Source organism: Sorex araneus, chromosome 3 (genome assembly GCF_027595985.1).
Source record: "Sorex araneus isolate mSorAra2 chromosome 3, mSorAra2.pri, whole genome shotgun sequence".
Taxonomy (NCBI): Eukaryota; Metazoa; Chordata; class Mammalia; order Eulipotyphla; family Soricidae; genus Sorex; species Sorex araneus.
In genome coordinates, this window is record NC_073304.1 from 78,201,681 (window position 1) to 78,229,205 (window position 27,525).

The following is a 27,525-nucleotide window of genomic DNA, read 5'->3' on the forward strand; positions in this document are numbered from 1 at the left end:
CGGGGGGCTCTGCGCACACCGCCCCCCAGCCAGACCTGTGGGGTTTTCACCTGACGAACAACAGGTGGTCAGGTGCACACCGCTTGGCAATCCGACCCATGCTCTCCGCGCCTGATCTGGGTGGGCCAGCGCGCGCTGGGCTCAGCTAGAATCGAGGGACGTTTCACCTCACCGGGAGGGGAACAGACACCCTCGGCTCAAACCTAGGGTCAAGGTGAGAAATGTACCCGTGACGTTTCCGAGACCTGCGGGCCTGAGTCTGCAGCCCTGCGCCATGCGCGGTCGTTCCTCACTTTGAAGGCTGCGATTTACAGGAGATTGGCACCGTTGGTTTTTTTTTTTTTTTTTTTTCTTTTTCTTCCCCCTCCTCTGAAATATTCTCAGCTACGGATAGACATTGCACTTTCTAGGACAGTCAGCCTGAATTTTGAATAGAAGCATTCCTATTTGGAGCTTTTCCTGTGGCGTAAATCAAGGTGACTGGGGGCTGGGGGGGGGTCCTTTTTTTTTTTTTTTCCCTTTTTTCTTTTTTGCAGTCAAAAATCGTTGGCAGTAAGGGGAAGGATTTCCCAGAAGTTTCCTTTATTCCCCTCTGTATTTATAAAAGAAAAATGCATCCTCCAGAAACCACTACCAAAATGGCTTCAGTACGGTTCATGGTGACCCCAACAAAGATCGATGACATTCCGGGATTGTCGGACACCAGCCCGGACCTCAGCTCTCGGTCCAGCTCCCGAGTGAGATTCAGCTCCCGGGAAAGCATGCCTGAGACCAGCCGGAGTGAGCCGATGAGTGAGACTTCGGGCGTCACCACGTCTCTGGTAACAGTGGCGCTGGATCCAGCCAGTGACCGGACTTCCAACCCCCAGGATGTTTCTGAGGGTAAGTAGAGCCAGAGATGACAGGATGGTTTCTTAACTACTTTGTTCATCAAGGATGACTAGCTACTAGGGATCGTTTTTTCCACTTTTCAACAGTCGTTAGGATCTAAGGACCCCTTGGAGATGCTAAGGAACTCTCTGAAATAATGGTTACAGTAGTGTCTCTGTCCAATAATTTGGCATGTGGAAAGAGATATGGCAAGAAAAATTTGATGTATATGTTGACTTTCTCATCTTTTATTATTTAAGTGAGGTGAAAGAACAATTTCAAATCTTTTTTTATTTTTTAAAGCACAATGCTAAATTTTAAAACTTAGTGAAGAAATAGATTTATTAGAGTGTCTTGTTGAGGTCAGTAATGGGAATAGTTCAAAACAAAAATGTTAGATATACTGTATCACGAATTTTAAAATATACATATTATATATAATTATATATGGAAATATATATGCCTCGGGAAATGAGACAATTGAAGAGAGTTTGAAAGCACAAGAAATATGCAAGAATGAGGTTTACCTGCATACTGTACTGGAAGTATATCCACTGCTTTGTTCACAATGAAAGAAATCATTGATTTTGGTTTTGGGGAGATCTCCCAAGCAGTGCCAGGTGGGGGCTGGGGTGGGGGACGAATACTGCCAATGGCTCTCTTCAAACTAGGCTGTTCGGCTCAATGTGATGGCCTGATGATGCTGTGCTGTTTGAGCCCTAAGGTGTTTGAAATGGAACTACATCCATGTCACTTGATTTGTTTTGTGTGTGTGGAACAAAACCCACAAAAATTGTATGCATATTGTAGATTCATGTATGTCTTTGTTGCAGAATTATATCTGAGAGTGAGTAAGTGAGTAAGCACCAGAAAGTGGTGTGTCAGACATATAACAAAGCTTTGCACCTAGGGAGCCTTGTGATTCGGGTTGGGGAACGGGGATGTAGAGGTAAAGGGTTAGGGTAGAGGAAATTTAGGAACTTTCTATCTTGTGTGTTGTTTAAATTAAAAGAATTAAATGTTCACACACACACGCACACGCGCACGCACACGTGCACGCACACGCGCACACACGCGTATATGTATATATTTGGGGGACCAGAGATCAAGCACCCTTAAGTGACTCTTAGGCAACCCTTATGCAACCCCTCACCACTGCCCTGAGAGTACATAGCCAGGAATAGTCCCTGAGTTGTTTCGGGTGTGGCCCCCAAACCAAAAATAATTATATTTTGGCTGGGGATGTGGCTCACTGGTAAAATGCCTGCCTCCCATGAGTGAGGCCTGTGTTCCATTCCTGGCACTGGAAAAGTATGTGTTTCTTACAGAGACAGTGGTTTTAGCAGAGCTCACTTGAGGTGAAGCTGAATAGATGTAGTATGCTATCCTGCAGAACAGGGTCATTTTAAAGATGTTTTTAGGTCTTGAGTTCCACATGACGTTTTCACTTTGAACTTTGGATAGAACAGGATAATTCAGTCTTTGTAGTGTCTAGTAGAATGCTCACCAGTTTCGACATTGACCACAGTAGACCTTTAGCTTCCTAAATCATTTTGTGTCAGCTGATTTAAAAGTTTTTGCTTTTGTTTTTGATGTTGGGCGAACATACCCATCAGTACTCAGGGATTCCTGCTGACTCTTTGTTCATGGATCACTCCTGTCCAAGCTCAGGAGACCTTATGTGATGACTGGAATTGAACCCGGGTCAGCTGCTTGCGAAACAAACACCCTACTCTCTGTACTATCTCCTTGGCCCCTTTAAAATCTTTTATTTATTCGTTTGTTTGGGGGCCATACCTGGCCAGGGTTTACTCCTGGCTCTGCACTCGGGGATCTCTCCTGGTGGGCTCAGGGTGCCATATGAGGTGCCAGGGATCGAACCAGGGTCAGCAGTGTGCAAGGCAAATGCTTTACTCGTTGTACTATCTCTTTGGTCCCCTAAAATCCTTTTTTAAAAATGATTTTTTTAAATACTCTTTTATGTGGTTGGGGCTGGGGGTAAAGAAAAATGAATATTGCTTTATGTATTTAGTTTTATGCTGTATTTTACTAATGCGTACCTCTCTGGTAATGAATACTTAAAAATCTTAAAGACTGGGACTAGAGAGAGTGTACAGGAGGTAAGGCACATAACTACATGGAGCTGACCCTGCTTCAGTCTCCTGCATGGCATTTAATCCCCAGTTACTGCCAGGAACCACACTTGAGTGCAGAGCCAGAAATAGCCCCTTAGCACTGCTAAGTGTGGGAACACCCCCACCTCCGCACCAAATAAAATATAATAAAATCATAAAGACTGCTGAAAACTTCCCAAGACATAGCTCAATGGGCTGAGCACAGTTCTTTATATGCAGAGGCCAATTTTCTCTCTAGCTCCCTGTTGTCTGCTAGCAACACAGGAGTCATACCTGAACACTGATGCTGTGAATCAAAAATTAAAAAAAAAAATCTTGTCAATGAGATAGTTCATATGTTAAGGGAAATACTGCCCTTTCTGTAGATGACCCTGGTTTGCTTCCCCATACCACATGGTTCTCTGAGCACCATGGTGCAACTCTGGAGGCCCCTGAGCCACCCCTGAGCACTCGTGGTGCAATGCTCAGGGGACCATATGCCATTACAGAATAGAACTGGGGTCATCTACATACAAGACGAGCACCTTAGCCCCCTGTACTCTCTCTCCAGCTCCAACAGTGTTAATTACTGAATACTATAATTGTCAGGTAATTTATTGGTTAACTTGAGACCTGTTACTAACTTTTTTGTTTATGATTGGGGACCACACCCAGGGATGCTCAGAATTTAGTCCTGACTCTCTGTAATCAGGGATCAGTCATGGAAGGGATTGGGGGACCATACGTGGTGCCAAGGATTGAATTTAAAGGCTGGCCCCCATGTAAGTCAACCACCCAGCCCAGTGTACCATCTCTCTGGCCCAAAAATTGTATTTTTATTTTGTTTTTAAAAGTGGACATAATTCAGCAATGTTAGACTTGCTGACAGAATCTTTTCCAGATTGCTTTTCTTATCTTTCCTATAAGTATTCTGTGTAGTCCAGATTGGTATTGTTTTATACTGTCAGGGGTAAAGCCGAGTAACTATGAAATCTGTATTGTTTAGGTGAGTAATACATAAAGTTGAATCTTGGGGCTGTTCTAGTGATAGAACTCTTACATGAGCATGCATGTGTGAGACTCAGGGTTACGTACCCAGCACCAAAAAAAAAAAAAAAAAAAAAAAAAGCTAAAGCCTTTAATTTATTGTTTTTCTAGTTGGTTTGGATCACATCAGGTGGTGTTCAGGGGCTACCTCTAGCTCTGTTAGAATTTTCCCCTGTTTTGGGTTACCTGTTTAGCACTATCCTCTATTCTTGGGTAACTGTTTCCTATTTTCCCAGTATTCTTTTTCCATTCCAAAACAAAATAAAACTAAACTTCTTGGGTGAAAGAGGTGAAATAGTAAATAAAATACACAAATACCTCCAACATGTAAAGCACAGGGATAATCATATACTTTGTATGTGGGAAGCCTGGGTTTAGTCCCTGGCATCGTATCGCCTTTGCACAGAGTCCCAACTACTACCAGCCTTCTTTCCCAACCCCTTCCTTCACCAAATTCTCATCTCATCCTTTGATATATTTTCCCCACCACTAGAGGGAGCTGGCTAGAAATATTTTGAGGAAGGAACACGATCAGAGTGTGGTATTTGAACATCATATTCATGAAACCTTATCATTGACAGTGTTATAAATAATGATGCCTAAATTTTCACTGTATCACTGTCATCCCATTGTTCATCTATTTGCTTGAGCAGGCACCAATAACGTCTCCATTCGTCCTAGCCCTGAGATTTTAGCAGTCTCTCTTTATTCCTCCTTCCCAATGTTGCTGCATTGGAGGCTTTTTCAGGGTCAGGGGAATGAGACCAAGACCAATCATTATTACTGTTTTTGGCATGTCAAATACGCCACAGGGAGCTTGCCAGGCTCTGCCATGCAGGCAGGATACTCTCAGTAGCTTGCCAGGTTCTCCAAGAGGGATAACCAGACAATAAGAGGTTGAGTGCAGGGCCACATTCACTTCCGGGAGCTTTGTTTTATAGTCTCTGGATCTTGGCCATTGATGGGATTACACGCCGGGGGCAGTTTGTGGGTATAGCTGCCAAGCTACTGGAAAATGGGGGATCTGGGTGGAGGAGGCCCAGTCCTGATCCAAGTGGGCTTGGAGATCTCAGCCCTGGGTCCCACCAGTACATCCTAGATAACAAAATTTCTTGATCCATCATCAAGAAGTGCCTTCAGAAACTGAAAGCATTCCTTAGTCTTTTGCGAACTTGGCACTTTTATTCATACAGAGAGTGTACTGACTTTCGAAACACACACTGTTCCCCCCTCCCCTCCCCCTCCCTCCCACTGGTGTACATGCTGACAGGACAGAAATACTGATGGCATAATCTGACCAGGCATGGCCAACAGCAAAGAAACAGAACCAAATATATGTATATATATATACACATATGTATGTATATATATTATATACGTATACATACATATATATTCCAAATGTTTACACTGTTGAGATTCAATATCCCAATGCCTAAATAAAAAGATGATTTCTACAAATGGATTCTTATGTCTATAGAGCACATGCAGCAGTATGCCTCTAATTATTTTCTCCCATCAGAAGCAATCAAAAACAGTAAGACACCTAAAGCCAACATCCTAAATCTCCGTCCTCAGTGCTCCAGTGTTCAAATCCTTGTCACCTGAAAGTGATTCCTCATAATTGCATTAATCAGCTCCTAAAATCAAAATTTAAAAAGCATATTATTATTACTTTTGGACCATATCTTGCTGTGCTCAGGGCTTACTCTTGGCTTTGTGCTAGGAATCGATCCTGGCAGGGCTGGGGTACTCTATGGGAGTACCTAGGGATTGAACCCAAGTTGGCTGCGTGTAAGGCAAGTGCCTTACCTATTGTACATCTTTTCAGCCCCATATTATTCTACCATTGCCTTTTATGATATATAAATGCCTTGTTACATATAGATCTTCAGAGTGTTCTTGGAAAAAAATCAAGGGTAATAATTGTAATGTACATTTTTGGGAGGGATATATATTTAGTATAAGAAAATAATACCTTTTCTACAATATTTTTTTTTATCATTAGGGGCTGGAGTGATAGCACAGCGGGTAGGGCATTTGCCTTGCATGTGGCTGACCCGGGTTCGATTCCCAGCATCCCATATGGTCCCCTGAGTACCGCCAGGGGTAATTCCTGAGTGCAGAGCCAGGAATAACCCTTGTGCATCGCCGGGTGTGACCCAAAAACAAAACAAAAAAAATTGTCATTAAACATGTATTTTGTAACTATTTGCTGTTTTAATACTTGCAGTTTTGTAGGTTTTTTTTCTTTTTTCTTCATCCTACTGTGGTTGTGACATTGGTATGATTTTTAACTCCCATGCCTCCCACATTTTTCCTGTAGAGAATTTTTCTCAAGCTTTTTTTCATATGCTTTATATTCACATAACATAGATGGGGGAAGCAGGGGCGTTACATGAGACTTTTAATACTTATTTCTGTATTTAATATATTCTATTGTTGGCCCTCTTAGCTTTCTGAACTGTTTCTCTGCTATCAAAGTATTTATAGACGGAAGAAATAGCTCAGCAGGTTGACGCTCATGATTTGCATGCACTAGACACCAGTTCCATCCCCAGCACCACATGGCACCACATGGCTCCTTAGGCACCACTTGAGGTGACTCCCACCCCAACACTAAGCTGGGAGTTGCCGATTAGCACCCCTTGATATGGCCTAAAATTTTGTTTTATAGTTCTTTCATTTTGTCAAGCTTCCTTTGGAATTTGTAGGACTTACAGTTGGTAAATAAATAAAAAATCTTAGCATCAGGTTATAGAGATAGTATATAGCTGACCCAGATTTGTTCCACAACACTGCAAATAGTTCCCAAGTCCTGCCAAGAGTGATCCCTGAGTAAGCTGTGAGCACAGCTGGTGGCCCAGAACAAAACAAAAAACCAAAACACACAAAAAAAGTATCAGAGCTGAATTCATACCTACTTATGCACAAAGAATGCCCTAAGGAACTGTTAAGAGTGGACACCTCAAGAGAGTGATTATGAGGGAGGATATAGAGGGGGAATTTTCTTTCATAAATAGTTCAGAAAGACTCATACGGCTTCTTGATTCTGAGAGCGTATGACTTTTTGTATAGAAGAGCTACTCCCAGTGATGCACTGGGGACCTAGTATCCACTCTCAGCTATGGTTGTTGCAGGCATCACTTTAGTGCTCAATTGGTTTGTGCTATGCTTGGATCCTGTGGTGTTCAGGGGCTGCTAGAGCTATTCTCCATGCTTGGGGGGCCCTGCACTATCAGGAATTGAACTTTGGCTGCAAACATACTGGACATATGTTCTACTTCCCATGCTCTCTCCCCAGCTCAGTGCCCTCCCCCACCATAATGAAATCATTAAATAGAATGTATGTGGTGTGTGTGTGTGTGTGTGTATCTGTGTGTCTGTCTGGTGCCTGGGATGGCATCCAGCAGCTCACACATGCACATTTATATATGCACATTATCACTAGTTCCATTCCTGCATGAGGAGTTATTCCTTTTATAATAAAAATATTATAAAGAGGTGTAATATGTTAGGGAGCCTCAGATGATTCAGAGTCTAATTCTGGTCTACCCTTATTTTTAAAATGTGGAAACTAAGACTATAGAAGATGGTTATTTGTAGCTCCTAGGGGCAAAGCCAAAATGGAAGCTCCTGATTTTGATTTCCATTATGTTATTTTGCCTTTGGTTAACCTAAATGACTGTTAAACTAATAATACAAAAAATAAAGCAGTGAAGGGGCTGGAGCGATATCACAGTGGGTAGGGTGTTTGCCTTGCACGCGGCCAACCCGGGTTTGATTCCCAGCATCCCATATGGTGCCCTGAGCACCGCCAGGAATGATTCCTGAGTGCATGAGCCAGGAGTAACCCCTGTGCATCGCGGGCTGTGACCCAAAAAGAAAAATAAAGCAGTGAAAAAATATATATATATTTTTTGCTTTGGAGCCATGCCCAGTGGGTGTTCAGGGGTAACTCTCAGGTCAGTGCTCGAGGTTCCCTCCTGGCTGTGCTCCAGAGATCATATGGAATGCCAAGATTTAGACCCACACCTTCTTCTTGCAAATCATATACTTCAGCCTGTTGAACCATTTTCCTTCACTAAATGTTTACTAAGCAGTATTTCTTTGAAAAATATCCTGGGTATCCTTATAAGGACTACATTGAATCTTTATGATGGTTTGGGAAATATTGCCATTTGACAGTGTTAATCCTCCCAATCCATGAACAGGGGATGTGTTTCCATTTCTTTGTGTCCTTTTTTATTTCCTGAAGTGTAGTGTTTTGTAGTTTTCTTTATATAGATCCTACACCTCTATTTTGAGGTACTTAATTTTCTGTGAAGAATCCCATGCACTGTCGTGCCTCAGGAAATCAATGTGGGGATATTGGTGGGAAGCATACACTGGTGGAGAGATGGGTGTGGGAACGCTGTATGACTAAAACCCTTCCATGTGAACAGCTGTGTAACTCTGTATCTCATGGTGATTCAATTTTCAAAATAAAATTTACTAAGCACATATTTGTTTACTTGTTCTATTTTGAGGGCCATATCCTGCAGTTCTTAGGGCTTACTCCTGCCTCTTTGCTCAGGGATCACTCCTTATGGTGCTCAGGCAACCGTATGGGATGCCGGGGATCAAACCTGGGTCGACCATATTGCAAGGAAAGCATTCTGCTTGTTGTACCATTGCTCCATCCTCAGCATCATTCTTAATTTCTTAGTATATGCTGTGCTTGGGGTGGGGAAGGGAGTGGTGGCTTGTGCCCAGTGGGGTCAGAGTACTGTGTGGTACTGGGAATTGAACTTGAGCCTCCTGAATGCAAAGCACATGCTCCACTCCTTCGAGCTGTCACCTGGCTCTGAAAGTATATATTGATCTAATAGAGAAACAGATCTTTTGATAAATAAATACAATTGATGAGGCTGCAGCTGTGACAATGGTTTGAGTCTCAGTACCTCATATGGTCCCTCAAGCACCACCAGGTGTGGTTCAGAACAGATCCAAGAGGGCCCCTGATCACTGCTTGGACACATCCTCCAAAAATTTTACAGGGCCAGATCCTTTGTATGGTGGAAAACGCGTTTGCTTTGCATGTGGCCGACCTGGGTTCAATCCCTGGCACCCAGAGCACTGCCAGGAATGATCCCTGAACTCAGGGCCAGGAGTAAGCCCTGAACACCACCAGCAGTGGCCCCAAATTTAAAAAAATACATACATAGAAATTTTGAAACATTGGTAGGGGAATTGATATATACTTAATATGTTTCATTTACAAAATTACTTAAAAAAAACTACAATTTAGGGAATATAATGCCACCAACAAGTCAACCTATACCTGTAAGGCGCGTGCATCAGCAGCTTAATGATGCCTTCACAGGCTTCCTGACATCCCAAAATTGCTGCCATGCCTTTGGCCAGACTCCAACAACTTGGGACCAAGTTTACCAAGAAATTAAACAGCCAAAAGTTAGGTATGTGGGAATCATGCACACAAACCACCTTCGGCTCAGCTATACAGGCTCATTTATTGGTCTTATTTCAGAGACCCAGAGATAAATCTTGAAAGAGACCAAAAGACATAGTTAATCTCAGACCTGCACCTGGCTGAACAGACTGGGGTAAATCAGAAGGGGGCAAATTGACCTGTGTCTGCCCAAGCAGAGCCCCCAGCAGCCACTTGCTTCCACAATACAAAATTGCTGCCATACACCCAGCCTGACCCCACCATCTCAGGACGGACCTCACCAAGATATAATCTGCTGAAAATTCGGATTTGTGGGTTTTGTGACTGAAATCTCCAGGCTTTCTTGGAGTTGGGGTGGGCTACCTCTCCCCACCTCCCAATACACCAGAAGCACTGGCAGTCCTGTAAACCCTATTACTGGCCTTGCTTCAGAGATCCATAAATAAATCTCAAAGGAGATCAAAAGCCAGAGACACAGCAGTGATTTCTGGAAGACACCACATAGCCAGAGATCTCACTGGGCCCCATACCGAGCCAGTTTCACCGGGGCACCTTAGGTGGAGCAGGTGCAGTCTCCCTGCCTACTCCAGATGGAATCCCGGCGACTAAGAGCTTCCACAAGCAAGGCCCAGGTATGCAGGTTCCAGAATTAAATCTCCATACCGCATTGCAGCAAAGGCGCCTGGCTGTCCCTCCCCAGCTCCCCACCCCGCTTGTCGGCCTGGCTATTACACCCACAATGTGCCTCTGGGTGCCATCTTAGCACACCAACAGCCCTGGTCCAGAGATGCCCAATTGAATCCCAAAATGGATTAATGTCCTACAGAAATGTCTCTGGAACCCAACCATTTACAGTCTAGGATTCCAGAAGCATTTGGCTGCGGCACCCAAGATATTCAGAATGAACAATGAACAATAAATTAGCACCTACCCCTGGCATGCAGGCTTGAATGGTAGATGGAAAATTGGAGCAAAACATAATGCCCAAAAGTAGAGAGAGAGTATTGGGGAAATTGCCTGCTATGGAGGCAAGGTGAGGACTGGAATAGGAGCAGGGGCGGGGGGATATACTGGGGACGCTGGTGGTGGAAAGTGTGCACTGGTGGAGGGGTGGGTGTTTGATCATTGTACTGCTGAATCTCAAACATAAAAGCTTTGTAACTATCGGGGGCTGGAGAGATAGCACAGCGGGTAGGGCATTTGCCTTGCACACAGCCGACCTGAGTTCAACTCCCAGCATCCCATATGGTCCCCTGAGCACCGACAGGAGTAATTCCTGAGTGCAGAGCCAGGAGTAACCCCTGTGTATTGCCAGGTGTGACCCAAAAAAAAAAAAAAAAAAAGCTTTGTAACTGTCTCACGGTGATTCAATAATAAAAAAAAAAATGTGGAGTCATGCCAATTCAGTCATCTTAATCAGTGGCTGAATAAATAGCAGTACTCCTATGTTAAAAAAAATAATCACTGTATCACTGTCATCTCGTTCAACGATTTACTCGATCGGGCACCAGTTATGTCTCCATTCGTCCCAGCCCTGAGATTTTAGCAGCCTCTCCTTACTCATCTTTCCCAATGATCGGAGGCTCTTTCCTGAAAGAGGAAATCAGGGGAATGAGACCTATTATTGTTACTGTTTTTACATATCAAATATGCCATGGGGAGCTTGCCAGGCTCTGCTGTTATATCTTGGTAACCCCGAGTTGATGAATTAATATAAGGACATAAATATCCTCAGATGAGGGACCTTGTGCATGGCAGACAGTTCTGAGTACAGGCAGAGCAAGGAGTAAGTCCTGAGAACCACTGGGGTGGCGGAAATTCACATGTGTACGTACATAATAAGACATGTATCTTCAGATGACATCTACAGCACACTTTAAAACAAATCATATTTTAAAGCAATTCCAACTTTTGCCTAAATTACATTAAAACCAAAGCCTAATTTTTAAGCCCCTTACTCTAAAAATAATAAAAAATTAAAAATTACATTTAAAAAATAACTTATGATAAAACATTTAAAAAACAACTTACTTCAATTTTAAAATTAATTAAAAACTAATAGAAATATACAGAAAACTAAAAGTAATATGATATGAAGCCCCCTGAATAAGGTTTCTAAGTGAAATTAGAAGTAAAAGCCACTTGAATCAAAGGGGTCTAAATATACCAACTTTGTGACTGGCTGTTATCAAGGTTTTACTGAGGGATGTTAGGTAACACAGTTACAAAAATAATATAGAGAAGTCCCTGTTTACTTCTCTGACCCTTTTCAGATTCAATCTCATGCCCAGAATAGATCAGTTCTTTTTGTTCATGTACTTTATATAGACCATTGCTGTACTACTTATTTCACTATTTTTGTTGTTGTTGTTGTTTTATTTGTGTAGTATTTTTTACAAACGGTTTGAATGTTTCTTGACATCAGGGATAAAAGTGTTGTCTTTATATCAGAAATTAGTGTACTATGTTATGTACCAATTTAAATTCAATATACAATGATAAAGGCAAATGAAACATATGTGCTAGATCAGTGATCTGACTGCTTATTGGAATGACCCAAAGAACTTTTTTGTTTGTGGGCCACAAAACAACTACTAGTATAGTTTAGATAACATGTTAAAGAAGGGTTTACTTCTGGCTCTGTGCTCAGGGATCACTCCTGGCAGTGCTGAAGAACCATTTGCAGTGCCAGGGATTGGAAGCCGGTCAGCCACTTGCAAGGCAGGCTCCTTACCCACTGTACTATCTCCCCAGCACCCGCAGAGAGCCTTTATTATCTATTGGTGGTCTATGAGATTAAACCGAGTTTCTACAAGGTGTTGTTCTAACACTGAATCACATCTCCGTCCACCCCAAAATGTTTTTTAAAAATCACTTTTGATTTAATTGCACTCTGGTAGGTTTTAAAAACTCTTTAGTAGTTGTTGATTTGTGGTGTTAGGAATAATTCAGAGCTTCACACATGGAAGGAAGCACCCCACCAGGGTCTATTTCCCCCACCCTTTAGTTGAGTCTCAAGTAAAGTCAGCATTGGAAACCTAAACTCAAAAGGGAAGGTGAGGGCCAGAGTGATAGTACAGCAGGTAAGGCACTTGCCTTGTACTCGACTGACCTGAGTTCGATCCCTGACTTCCCATATGGTCCTCCAAGGAGGGAGCAATTCCTGAGTAACTAGGAATAACCCCTGAGCGTCTTGGGGTGTGGCCCCCAAACAAAACAACAACAGAAAAAGAAAACTTGAGCTGGGAAGATGGTTTATGAGACTGGAGTGCATGCTTAGTCCACTGTAGTTTTTTTCCCATCAAAATAAGTGGTTTGCATTATATAGTATAATTAACTATACATATAAAATATATAATTGTAATGTAATTACACTATATTGCCAATTCCAGTGACTGTTATCCTTCTTTAAGTAAATATAGTTTCTGTGGGTCAGAGAGATGCTTCAAAGAGCTGGAGCGCATGGGTGCTCCTAGATTAGGTTTGATCCCTTGGTACTACGTGGCTTACCAGTACTGTCGCAAGTAATCCCTGAATACCCAGCCATCAGTAGTCTGAGGAATGCCAATTGTAGCTCTAAGGAAAAATATAAATGAATATGCTGTTATATTACAGTATTTTTCTTTCCTTTATTTTTTTTTGGGGGGAGGGTTATTTTTTGTGTGTTTTATTTGGAGCCACACCTCGCAGTGCTCAAAACTTTTTATTTCAATTTGGCACACACTGTGGTGAACTGTAACTTTATGCAAGGTAGTGAGATTGTAAGATGTATAATTTTGTTTAAAATATGTGGTTTTGCACGGCCAGCGAGATAGTACAGCAGGTAGGGTGCTTGCCTTGCACTCAGACTTACCTGGGTTTGATCCCTTTCCTTGTCTGGCCAGCTCAGACAATACCAAATGTCACTTTTGTGGGGGCCACACCTGGACATGCTCAGGAGTTAGTTCTGGCTTTGCACTCAGGAATTACTCCTGGTAACTCTGGGGGTACCATATGGGATGCTGGGAATTGAACCCCAGTTGGCCATGTGCAAAGCAAACACCCCACCCTACTTGCTATACTCTCACTCTGGCCCCCATTTTAAAGAGATTTTAAAATATAGTTTAGATAAATGTTAAAGTTTATGGTATTGATATGTCTTTTGATAGAGTTTTTTGTTTGTTTTGTTTTGGGGCCACACCTGGCAGTACTCAGGGCTTACTCCTGGCTCTGCACTCAAGGATCACTCCTGACGAGACTTGGGGATCATCTGGGGTGCCAGGGTTTGAACCCAGATTGGCTTCATGCAAGGCAAGCACTTTACCTGCTGTACTGTCAGTCTGGCTCCATATTTAAGTTTCTTAATAGTCACAAAAGTTTAGGTATGTTTTATAGAAAGATGAAATTTATTTTGTGGATATAGGTCTCATTCTCCTGACCCTGGAAGAGCCTCCAATCGGGAAAGATGAGTAAGGAGAGGCTGCTAAAACCTCAGGGCTGAGGCATGTCAGGAATAGAGACATTACTGGTGCCCACTCGAGTAAATCGACAGACAACGGGATAACAGTGATACAGTGATATAAAATAATGCATTATTTTATTATTTTTTCTTTTTTTTCTTTTTTATTTTATCACCATGTGGAAAGTTACAAAGTTCTCAGGTTTATGTCTCAGTTATACAGTATTCAAACACCATCCCTTCACCAGTGCCCATATTCCACCACCAAAATCCCCAGAATACCCCCCGCCCCGCCCCCCACCCCAACTGTATAACTGATGAATTTCACTTCATTTTCTCTTTACCTTGATTATGTTCCATATTTCAACACAAAACTCACTATTGTTGTGGGAGTTATACCCCCAAACAAGATAGCTCTACTAAGGTAGCATTTGATAATTAGTTTTCCTTTAAAAGATTGTATGTTTTTTCTTTTTTGGTTTGTTTTCCCTTTGTCAGGCAGCGTGGTGATTACTAAACAGGCGCGATCTCGGTGGCGCGGGACGAGGGGGGGAAAAATAGAAAAGTTATGTAACAAACAGCGGGACTTAATATCTCTACATTCTCAGCAATGGAGAGCCATCAAATGCTTCCTTGACAGTGGGACTGTCTTTTCTTTTTTGGGGGGAAACCCTAGCAACAATAGTGAGTTATGTGTTGAAACATGGACTGTAACCAAGATAAAGCGTAAACGAAGTGAAACATCACTTACAAGGGTGGGGACTGGGGGGTCGGGAGGGGGCGGGAGGTAAAATGGGGTGGTTGGTGATGGAATATGGGCATGGGTGAAGGGAAGGGTGTTTGAGTATTGTATAACTGACATAATCCTGAGAACTATGTAACCCTCCACATGGTGATTCAATAAAATTTAAATTTAAAAAAAAAAAAGATTGTATGTTTTCAGGTTTTAGAAAAGGTCAAGCGGCTCGGATGTGTCCCAGTCCCGAATCCCGGAGCCGTGTTAGTTGCTGCTCAGTGTCGCCAGGGCTCCATCTGGAGAAGGTGTGCTGGCTGCACCTCCTCCGTCTGGCTCCCCGGTGTTGCTTGTCCCAATTCGGGTCCGGAGATAATGCATCATTTTAATGAGATTTTATAAGAGGGAAAAAAAGAAAATATTCTCGATTAAAACCCTGTAATTAGGACTGGAGGAATAGCTAAAGGACTGAGTGTTCAGATTTGACCCCTGGCACTCCCCTGAGTACTGCTGGAAATGACCCTGAGCAAGGAGCCAGGGGTATTACTGGGTGTGGACCTAAAATCAACCTCTCCTACCAAAATAAAGAAAAATCCTAATGCTTTGGTGTATTTTGTAGAGTTCCAACAATTAGATGTATGCACAAAACTGTAGAGCACAGACCATCTTTTGTTTTAATTTTATTAAGGTTAGTTTATAAGATTGTAAATGTTTATGTTTTAGAGATACAATATTACTACATTTCCTTGGCCCTCCCCCCTCCTCCTGCCCATCTCCTCCAAGCCCAGCAAAGTGCCTTCATAGCCCATTGCACCCTCTTCTCTACCCTTTGAACCTACTTACTCACTGCCTTTGTTAGCCTTAGTTAATAGAGTTTAGCACTGTAGCACTGTCGTCCTGTTGTTCATCCATTTGCTCGAGCGGGCACCAGTAACATCTCCATCGTGAGACTTGTTGTTAACTGTTTTTGGCATATCGAATATGCCATGATTAGCTTGCCAGGCTCTGCTGTGTGGGCGGGATACTCTTGGTAATTTGCCAGGCTCTCCGAGAGGGACAGAGGAATTGAACCCGGGTTGGCCGAGAGCTAGGCAAACACCCTACTCACTGTGCTATCGCTCCAGCCCAGTCAGAGTCTAAGTTTTTATTTTTCCTTTTTTCATAAATTTTTTGTTTTGTTTTGGGGTCATGCCTGACAGTGCTCAGGGAGTACTCCTGACACTGTGCTCTGGGATCACTCCTGGCAAGGATCCGGTGATCATATGAGATGCTGGGGATCGAACCTAGGTTGGTTGCATGCAAGGCAGGTGCCCAGCCTTCTGTACTATCAACTCTGCCCCCAACCTCTCCTTCTTACAGGTTTATTTTCTTTGGACTTTATCTGTTCCCCTGTCTTTTTCTTTATATCACACATAGCAATGAGATCATCTACTATTTGTCTTTCCCTAATAGTTGAGTTCAATGTAATACATACCTTTTAAATCTCCTTACCATCTGTAATCCGGTGCTTGGATTGTTTCCAACTCTTAGCTATTGCAAGTATGTTCACTTATAATGAACATAAGCGTACCTGTCTTTTTGAATTAGAGTTTCATGTCCATTCTTCCCTTCTCACCAGGTTCCCTGGTGGCTACTGTATACCAGACTTTCAGGCCCCAAAACCTTGAAATGGCTCCTACTTTAAATATTAAAAAAAAAAAAAGAACACTGGGGCTGTAACAGTAGTCCTTCAGTACTACTGGGTGTGGCCCTAAGACCAACCTGTGCAAGGTGTGTGCAAGGCTGTGTGAGAGGTGTGTGCAAGGTGTGTACTGTACACTCACCTGCTTTGAGAGTACAGCAGGTAGAATGCTTGCCTTTCACACAGCTGACCTGGGTTTGATCCTCAGCACCCCATATGGTCATCTGAGTCCTGCTGGTAGTGATCCCTGAGCACAGAGTCAGGAATCAGCCCCGTGTGTGGGCCCCCAATCCCCAAAAAACACTGACAGGCGCTGATACAGCAGGTAGGGCATTTGCTTTGTATGTGGCCAACCAGGGTTCAATCCCTGGCACCCTTTATGGTCCTTAAGCCCGCCAGGAGTGATTCCTGAGTGCAGAGCTGGGATAAGCCCTGAGCACTGCCAGGTATGGCCCCAAACCAAACCAAAACATAAAAGAGCAGGGGTAGTTTCCAAACACCAGGCATAGCTCTGAAGTGGTGAACTTCTGGTATTCTGCTAGTGAAATGTTTACAACATTCTCTAACAGCTGTTATGTGTGTTATGCAGATTGTGCTGGTTCATGAATTGTTCATTATCTGTGAGAACATAAGTTCAGAAATTGAGGGTTTTTAGAAACTTGCAGAGTTTGATTAAACAATCACATGCCTTTTGAATGTAATAATAATAAATTGAATTTATCTTTTATAATCTTACTTGTCCAAAATGACATGGAATTTTAAGGAATGAGAGGGCCGGGGATGTTGCTTTAGTGGTAGAGCTTGGCTTTGCATGTTTAAGGCTATGGGTTCAATACCAGGGATACAAGTGCACAACCCTCCGCCCCCCCCCTACACACACACAGATACACACACACACAAACAGAAAAGAGGATAAGGAGGAGAGAAGGAAAGAGAGGCAAAATAGAGTCTATGATTTGATCCTATTTCCAAGTCAGAATCCATTTTCATATGAAAATGACACTCCCACCAACCTTCTTTGTGAATGTACATACGGCTTTCAAAGTGTGTAAAACTGCGTGTGTAAATTGTTGGAGTTTATTCTGTCAAAAGGTATAGCAGAGAAGATGAATTAAAACCAGCTGGAGATATAGCTGAACAGGCTACAGTATGTGCTGTGCTGTGTAGGAGCTCCAGATTCCATCCCTGGCATTTCATGGTCCCCCAGCGCCACCTTTAAAAAAGATGTAAAATTAATATACAAAAAGTTGAATTGCTGGGTTAAAAAAATCCAACTTGGCACAGCGGGTAGGGCGCTTGCCTTGCACTCGGCCGACCCAGGTTCGATTCCCAGCACCCCATATGGTCCCCTGAATGCAGAGCCAGGAGTAACCCCTGTGCATCACCGGGTGTGACCCAAAAAACAAAATATATATATATACATATATATCCAACTTTTTTCCAACTGGTTATATCAATTTATACCCGAACTATATAGGAACATTTATTCCTTTTGTTCCACATTCTCGATATTTTTGGAATTGTGGTTCAGCACAATTTTAATTATGTTGATTGTGTAGTGCTAATTGTGGTTACTTTATCATATTTTAGTTCTTTATTACATTCCACTTTCTCTAACCACTTGCACACCTTGTTTCATCAGCTTTTCCTCAGCTTTTTGAGTCACACTTTAACTTTGCCTTCAATTTTCTATTCTCCTCCTTCAGTCCACTCTAGGAGATAACTTTTTAAATAGCTAACTCCTATGAACCAAAGCATGACATTTGTAATTCATCCTATTGTAGATTAACAGGAATTTATTATCCTTCTATTTGTTTGAGAACCAGAGAGGTGACAGGAAAGCATTTCACAGGCTTATATACCAGGCTGTATACTGGTTTGTTGTTTCTATCATTCACGATAGGTTAGCCTATAGTTAACACAATCCAGATCTCTATAAAATAAATATGAAAGGCACCATCCTACTGAAGTCAATAGTGGCCCTAAATCATTAGCAAATTTGACATCTATAGTATGATATTGACTGAACTGTACTGGAGCGATAGCACAGCGAGTAGGGCTTTTGCCTTGCATGTGACTGACCCAGGTTCGATTCCTCTGTCCCTCTCGGAGAGCCCAGCAAGCTACCAAGAGTATCCCGCCCCCACGGCAGAGCCTGGCAAGCTTCCCATGGCATATTCGATATGCCAAACACAGTAACAACAAGTCTCACAATGGAGATGTTACTGGTGCCTACTTAAGCAAATCGATGAACAACGGGACGGCAGTGCTACAAGATGATATTGAAATGTTTTATAGATTGGCAATTGTTTTCTTTTATCTTAAGGTGAGGGGACTTGGTCACACCCAAAGTGGCTCAGGACTATTTCTGGCTCTGTACTTAGGAGTGACCTCTCGAGGTGTTTGAGGGACCTTGTCTGGTACTTGGGATGATTCAAACTGGGCTTGGCCACATGCAAGGCAAGTACCTTATCTCCTGTGCTATTTCTGCAGCTCTTGTCAATTGCTTTCAGTTCTTTTGAATTAATAAGTAGAGTAGCTGTTTCAGTTGTAAAGAGTAAAAACCACCAAAGAAAGTATGCACACCTGTCTGTTTCCAAGACTTGTTTGGTGATAAAAGTTTTCTCCTTCAACATTGGCTGCACTTTTAAGAACCATTTGGGTGGACTTTTAAAAGTCTGTCGACCAGACTCTACTGCAGAGCAATTAAATCAGAGTCTGGGATGGAAGTTTGACAACAGTAGGTTAAAAAAATCACCCCCAGGTGATTCTAGTGTACCATCAAGACTACAAACCAGTTCTCTACAGTGGAATCTATAGAACAAAATTTATAGGAGTCTGTATGTGTTTTCCTTATATGAAACTTTTATGCTGCTTACCATAAGAGTATTATAGGGTTGGGTTACACCATTTTCAGGTCCTATAATTTAAGCAAGTTTCTTAGCCTAATGTTTCAGTTTTTATAATGGAAAATATGATCATGATGTAAAGCTTCTGCGCACAGCACAGAGCAGGTCTTTTAACTATTGACTTCCTTCTCATTTGTAAGTGATACTATAGAAATGGTCATACCTATTTGAATAGATAAATGAGGATTGTAAGCCACCAGTTACTTTGTTAAATTAGCACAGTCTTGTCAGGTGTTACTAAAGAAGTTCTTATATTACCTCAAGGTAGAAATTAGCACAGGGCTCAATTTACTGAATTCCCTTCTTAAGTGCCAAGGTAGGGCCTCACTGCTCTCCAGTTAAAGTCATCAGCTGAGAACTTGATACAGTTGTCTGATAAAATGTACAAAGAGGAAAGTATGCTATTTTCTGTGTACACAGACAGAATCATAGGCTTCTTAATCAGAAGGCTTGTCTTAATATTTTTGCTTTCAAAGATATTTACCCATTCTCTGCAATACAAAAAATACTGAACCCTTCCCTTTAAAAATGTTTTGCTTTTTTAAACAAATTTGGGCTTTTGGGAAAGTTACTGTCACTTCTTTTATACCCTACTAGATGTACTACACATCTACTACTATCTAGAACTATGGCTTGAGTAAATTATGTTGGTGTATTATATCCTTGCTGAATGGTCTCATCAGAATGATAAGTTAAAAATTATCATTCAAGAATACCTAAAAGCAACAAGTATTCAAGTTGATGATTAGAAGGTGATGTTTCATTTTCTAAATAAATGTAGAGTTTTTTCTTGTCTTTGTTTAGGGAAGGCAGTTTGGTTTTTAATGTTTCGTTTCTTAAGTAGGGTTAAGAGGGCAGAGGTTGAGATCTACATGTACTATTAAGGATGGCTAAAGCTTAAGTGAAAGAAATAAATTGGTGAGCAAACAGTGGCCAGAGTTTGTGAATTTGCGCACATTCCTGCTTCTGGCATTCTGGAAAAGGAACCTAAACAATTCTAAGGATTCTTGAGCTTAATAGCAATAAAGTAAGGGTGGAGTGCTTAACCTTTTTAAGTGAATGATAAACACTGTGGAAGGCGTGTCTTCCAGCATTCCACTCCTTTAGGGCTGTAGGTCACGTGAGATTAAGGTACTTCCCGATTCTCAGCCTCAGTCTCCGTAGGCAGCGATCTGTCTGGAAGGGCACTGCGAGGAAGACAGGCAGACAGGAACGCCGACTACTAGTTTCTGTACAGAGGGAGCGCAGCATTTCTAGCCAAAATGCCACACTTTACCGTGACAAAGGTAGAGGATAAAGAGGAGGGGGCAGAAGCTTCAGTCTCCCAAGAGGAAGAGATCGGTTTAGCAGAAGTAAAAGCCCACAGTCCGCATTCAGATGAACCAGGTGAGTCCTCAGTTTGGGAGCTTTTGAGAACTATGTGGGGTTTTTGTTTTTGTTTTTTAGGAGATGGAAACTAAAATATTCTAAATGTCGTGTTAACGAAGGAGAAAAAAGTATTATGGTTGAAATATTTTTTATCAACAGTTTGGCTCCATTGTGTCTCTGGTAACTTTTTTCACACTCTGATTTGTTTTTCCCTACAATGAGTTCTGTGTTCCTTACCTGCAGGTGAAATTGAATCCTGGCAATGTATGAAACAGGTTTTCAAGCAAAAAAAGAAAGGCACATTCAAAGTCAGTTTGTCTGGAATTTCGAATTCTCCTTTTGCTTAGTCTGAATTTTATCTGTCAAAGTGCATGAAGAAGGGGCATGGTTCAGTAGTTTCGTACGGTGGACTTTGTGCTCTTGACTCTCTAGTTATTCAGTATTTTGCCTCAGTTTACCAGCTAAACAATTCAATAGCAAATCATCTGAGATACCCCAACCCCTTGTTTGGGGGGGCCACACCCACCAGTGCTGGGGGATACTCCTGGTTCTTTGCTGGGTGGGGGGGGGAATGTGTTCAGGTGGCTGCCAAGCTGTGCTAGGGGTGAAACCTGGTCCTCCTATGTGTAAAGCTTGTACCCAGCCTGTTGAGCCATCTCTCTGGCTCTGGTCGATCTAAGAATTCTTAATGAACAGAAGTACGGTAGATGATTGTAGTGGTGAGTATCATAGCTTTAGGTTCAGTCGATGTGATGAATTTATTATCACCCATAATGTGATATGAATAATGATTATCCCTATTTTCTCTGAAGGGTAACTGTTACACTTGCATGGGGAATAGTGGTTTTGAATTTTTAAACATGCAATTAAAATCTTTGTAATGTTGAGGTGTTAAATGCAATCGTAGTTTGAAGCCCTTTATAGAAAGGTCTGTATATTTCATAAATTATTAACAAGTTCTCAGTTGCGTGAATGAAGGTGAAGGGAATGAACTAATCGCTTGAAATTTCTTTCAGCATGATTCTGACTTTTCCCTCAGCAAGTAGTAAACACATTGCAGTAAACAGCTGTTGACTTTCTTCTGCCTTACCAAGTCTTTGTGAATTTTTAAGACTCAAACTTAAGGACTTTCAAAAACAAGTATCAAAAACTTGTATACAAGAAAAAAAAAACAAAACAAAACCTTCCTAAAAACAAAAACAACTTTTTGTTTTGTGAGAGCCTTTTTAAGAGAAGAAAGGCTGTTTTTTTTTTTTTTAATGAAAATTCAGGACAGGTTATTTTCATCTTAGTAATTAAGTTGAAAGTAAATACAACCTGCTTTGAACTTGAACCTTATTATCCACAATTTTATCAAAGAAGATAGGATAGGTTTCAGGATTGTGTGTATTTGAAGCTGCACTTTCTTAGTTATGTATATTTGCTGCCTTTAGATTGTAATCTCTTTAAGCCTTTTGTCATTGATGTGTGTTTATTAGTTACACAAAACCCTTATGTATCTTATTTCACTTTTCGTGTTATTTTTATTTCCTTCACCACTATTTTACCTTCACTACTCCCATTATGTTTGAGGCATTCTGTTTTATTCAGATTAGATCTTTGTTTAAGTGTTCTATTCTATGAACAGTCACCTTGAAAATTATTAAGAATTTGATAGCAAATGACTTGTAATAAGTGACATAGTTAGGCTTGATTTATTTTCTTTCATAGTAAGTGCTTTGGACAAGAACATAGTGACAAATACAATCTAACTTGAATTTAATAAACTTTTTATTTGGCATTTTCCATGACAGCGCAGAAAGTATCCAGCTGAATGAACTGTTGTTCGATTAGTGAGCAACAGAATATATTTTCCAAGTTGTTATTTATCTTTCTCATAGGTTTAATTAGTAGGGAAGGAGAGAAATGCATATGAGAAAAACACTTAATAACTTAGTTTTTTTTATAAAGGAATAAATTATTCATGAAGATAGAATGGTCTTTTTGGAGCAGTTGCTTGAAATGCCATAAAGTTCTATGCTTTGTTTTTCTTATTAATACGAAATTGAATATGTTTTGCATGGGTGAGGCTCTAGGTTCCAACCCCAGCATGGCAAAAATAAAAACAACCCCCAAAACCCCAGAATGTGATTTTGTTGCAAGCACCTTTCAACTAGACAATTATGTAACAGTCACATTTTTTTTTCCATTGAGTGTTTTTTGGTTCATATTCGAGGAGAGAAAAAAAGTTATAATAAAAGAAATGCATTTAGGAAGTATATTATCTTGGGGCCAGAGAGAGTACAGAGGATAAGGCACCTGCCTTGCATGCAGCAGACATGCAGCGAATCCAGGGTTTGATCGCCAGCACTACAGTATAGTACCTTGAATTCCACTAGGAGTAATACCTGAGTTCAGAGCCAGCAGTAAGCACTGCTGAGTGTGGTCCTAAAACCAAATCAAAACGAAACAAAACGAAAAACCAACCCCAAAGAACAAAAACTACCTTTCGTTTGGTTTTGGTTTTGGATCACTTTTGTGGTGCTCAGGGCCTACTCCTAGTGGGCTTAGACTATTCTGAGTGCCAGGATCAAACCCCCGGGTCTTCTGCCTGCAAGGCAGGTGTTGGACCTGCTGTACTATCTAACTGTACCCTATCATTTTTTAAGTGCAATTATTTTTCTCTTTGGGGGGGCCACACCTAATTCAGCATGGTGTTCAAGGAACCAAACCCACGTCAAGCATGCAAAATGTGCTTTCAGCCCTTTGAGCTATCTCTTTAGCCAAAAAATGTGTTTTATTTTTAATTTTTTTTGGGGGGGTCACACCTAGCTGTGCTCAGGGCTTACTCTTGGCTCTATGCTCAGTTTTTTTCTTTTTTTAAAACCCGACAACCATTTACGTGTGTGTGTTTATGTGTGTATACACATACACTCTCACTGTACATTTAGGCATGTTTCTCTTTCATACTGATAGCCTCATCCCTTCAGATAATCTTAGGGGTGTTTTTTTTGTCCGGGGGTGGGGCGGTTTCGGGGTCAGGGTTTGGGCCACATCTGTTGATGCTCAGGGTTTACTCCTGGTTCTGCATTCAGGAAGTACTCCTGTTGGTGCTTGGAGAACTGTATAGGATGCCAGGAATCAAACCTGGGTCTGCTTTCATGTAAAGCAAATACCCAATCACTCTGGCCCCTATTTGTCAAGATTTTTTCGGATTAGTTTGTAAATAAGAATTACTTATCAGAAGGTTAAAAAAAGTGAATATCTAATAATTCCCCCTTTTTAAATATCCCAAACAGTGTTCAGGGATTGGGTGCCTCCTGGGCACAGCTGGCAGTGGTGGGTGGCCACCTGGTGCTGGGTTTGAACATAAATTCCAGAGCATGCAGAACATACACCTGGCTGAGAATGGCAGCTCCAAGAAGGAGCTTGGCTTGATAGAGATGCATGGACTCCCGTGGGAGGAGAAAGGGAAAGAACCAGAGGACTGACATCTTCCTACCCTGAGATTGGGAGATGGGGGAAACTCTTTCCTGGGCTTCTGCAGGGTTGAGATTGGTTTATCTTTGTTTTCTCGAGCTTGTCACCCTTGTGATCCTCTAGCGGTGGAACCTAAGGCCGTGTGAAATGAGAAAAATCTAGGGAAGCCAGGCTACCCCAAAGAGAAAAAAAATCAGTCACAGTAAATAATGTATAAGATCAGCAAATAGTTAATAGTTTCATATTAAGTTACAAGCAGAAACTTAATATAATATAAAATAATAGGAACATTTAAGAAAGGGAGGGAGGAGAGAGTGGAGAAGGAGGGATATAAGGCTACATGCAATGGTAACTCATTGTAGTTTTGATTTGCATGTCCTAATAAAAAGTGAGGTTGAACATTTTCTTACGTGTCAGTAGGCTATCTGTTATATCTTCTTCGTAGGAGTGTTTGTTATTTTTTACTTTTTTTTGGGTTTAAGTTGCTTTTCTTTTGTTAAGTTGTGTGAGTGCTTCTGATATTTTGGATAACAGTCCTTGTCATTTTTATTGTGTGCAACCCCAAGTTCTAGATCACTGTTTAGTGTAGGTTTATGTTTGCTTTTGTTTCTCTTGACATTAGATTTGAGTCTCTAAATGCACCTCTGATACTGAGATCCTGCCAATGATTTTTTTTTTGAAGTGGGGGCGGGTAGAGGCCACACCTGGTGGTGGTCAGGGTTTATTTCTGGATCTGCCCTCAGGCATCACTCCTGGCCGACTTGGGAGTACTTTCTGGGGTGCTGGTGGTCGAACCCAGGTCAGCCACATGCAAGGCAAGCTCCTTACCGGCTGTGCTATTGCTCCAGTCTGTTGATGATTTTTTTGTATGTATTTTATGATTTCAAGTTTTATATTCAGCTCTTTGATCCCTTTTGTGCTCATTAAAAATCATCTTTTAAAATGAATAAAATAGAAAATGTATTCTACAATGCATGTAAAATGATACAGATCACCCATAACAAAAAGCAAAAGATATGAAAATTCAGTGATTATATTGTCTATCTGTGTTTTTTTGTGGGGCTAAGAACTGAAAACAGGGCCTTGCGCATGCAAGGCAAATCTTCATTGTTGAGTTATATCCTCATTCCAAGACCTCAGTGGAGCTCGGGGATTGATACAGTTTCTCCAGCCCCATTTTTGCTTTCTTTATATAAACTTGAAGTTCAGACAACAAAAAGTGGGTTTCTAGGAACATTCCTCTTGTTTGAGACACTTAACTAAACACAGTAGTTTCCTCAGGGGCTTCTGTTGATTTAATGTTTACACTTAACACATGTCCCAGAATTTGAAGGATATTATTAGAGTCCCAATAATGGCAGCAGTGTCTGTAACTCTTGGTGTCCTTCCATTCCTCCTCCTGCACTGCAGTAGGTCCCTGATGCAATAGATGGGCTTGAATGGCTTCAGTAAGGCTCATGAGTGGTTCTAGTTCCTGGTCCATTCCAGATTCAGCTACTTGCTTGCCGGCTGTTTATGTCTTGCCACCTTTTCTTTAAACTAAGTCCCTCTGATTTCAGAGGGACCATTGCTCTAAAAAAAAAAAAAAAAATCTGATCAATTTCTTTTTTTCTTTTTTTTTTAAATGTAGGAGTACTGCTATTTATTCAGCCATTGATTAAGTTGATTGAATTGGACATGAACTTCACATTACTTTTTTTAATTCAGAATGTTAATTTTATTTTATTATTTTTAAAATTATTATTTTTTTAATCACTATGAGATACAGTTACAAAGCTTTCCTGTTTGGGTTTCAGTCACATAATGATCGATCACCCAACCTTCTACCAGTGTACATCTTCCACCCCCGAGAGAGAACTCAAGTATCCTCCCTCATCCTACCCTCCCCCTGCCTCTATGGCAGAATAATCTCCCCAATGCTATCGTTTGTATTGCTTGTTACGAATAGCATAAGATGTTGCATGGCCGCAAGAGTGGCTGTGTGCTCCTGGAATTCTAAAATTCCAGATAATTAGGGTCTGGAGAAATCTCTGCAGTGAGTTGCTCCGTTAGGAGATTCTTTTGTGTCTCTGGATCATGGCTGCCAAGGAGCTTAAGTACCAGCCAGAGGCAGTTTGTGGGTGTGACCTCCAGGGTCCCATGGGGCAGGGGGATGAGAAGGACCAGCCCATCTCCTGTCCCTTGAGGCCTGGAGTTTGTGGTCACTGAACCCGCATACCTGCACTTCTCATTGGGTTCTGGAAGCTGGTAGTCACTGGGGTTTTTAGGGCAGGTGGAGGATGACGCCTACCCCGTTCTGAGGCACCCTGGTGAAGTCGGCCTGACTTAAAGTCAGAGGCATCTCTGCAGCAAGCTGCTTGGTACAGAGATTCTTTTGTGTGTCTCTAGATTATGGCCCTTGTTTTCATCTTTTCCAGAGAAGTAAACTATAGCATATGCCCTGCAGGGCACGCCTGCTCGCCTGCAGTGCGCTGTGTCACTGACCCTAACTGCAGTTTGTTTTATCTCTTTTGAGATTTATGGATCTCTGAAATCAGGCCAATAAATGAGCTTGTATAGCTGAGCTGGAGGTGGTTTTGGGCATGGCTCCATTTACCTAACTTTTGGCTGTTTAATTTCTTGGTAACTTGACCCCAAATTGTGGGGGTCCAGCCAAAGGCACAGCGGCAATTTTGGGGTATCAGGAAGTCTGAACACACCATCAGGTACAGGTTGATCTGCTGGCGGCACCATACCCCCCATCTGATCAGTTTCTATAGGAGTTTTGTGTAGTTATAACAAGGGCCAGAGAGATAGTGCAACAGCTAAGGCACTTGCATTGCATCCTAAGTGCCACAGTATCAGAGCAGCGTCCTCAGATCTTGTATTGAACTACAGACCTGGTTGGCTAAGAATCACTGGGAGGGGCCCTGGACTTTCTGAGCACCACCTGGGAGACATACTCCTTAACTCCCAATAAAAGGATTTCTAAACTATGGTAGTCTAACAGAGTGTGTGCCTGCCTGTCTCTAATAAATCTGAATTCACTTCATTTTGCATTTTGCACTCATGTTTTCATACCTAAAAATACTGCTTTCACTTTTAGACTACTATGTAGGGAATTTCAGTTGTTTTCCATCTCCTTCACACTTTAAAGACTTTTCCTAATATGACTTAATCCTTCCAAACAAACCATCCCAGCCTTGTGCTTTATCCCTTTCTCTCTCTTTCCTGATGGTTTAGATATTTGCAGAGGGGAGGTGAGTGGGGGTGGAGTTGGGGGTTGGGCCACACCTGGTGGGCTCTGAACTTGCATTCCATTCTATGCTCAGGGATCACTCCTGGCAGTGCTTGGGGACCATATGTAAGGCCGAGGATCAAACTGGAGTTGGCACCTGCAAGGCAAGCACCTTAACCCCTAAACTCCCTGGCCCCTGATTTTGAGATCTTTATAATTTTAAGGTTTTTGTTTGAA

The 27,525-nt window shown here is 41.8% G+C and overlaps 1 protein-coding gene across 2 annotated transcripts in view; it reads left to right on the forward strand.

The window, feature by feature from the left end:
• Positions 1-471: 471 nt before the first annotated feature.
• SLC12A6 (solute carrier family 12 member 6) overlaps positions 472-27,525 on the forward strand; it is a 95,742-nt gene continuing 68,688 nt past the window's right edge. For both annotated transcript variants that reach the window (XM_004609531.2, XM_004609532.3), the window contains exon 1: positions 472-882. In XM_004609531.2, coding sequence (XP_004609588.1) covers positions 612-882 — 271 coding nt within the window. In that variant the 5' untranslated portion in view covers positions 472-611. The remainder of the gene's footprint in view (positions 883-27,525) is intronic.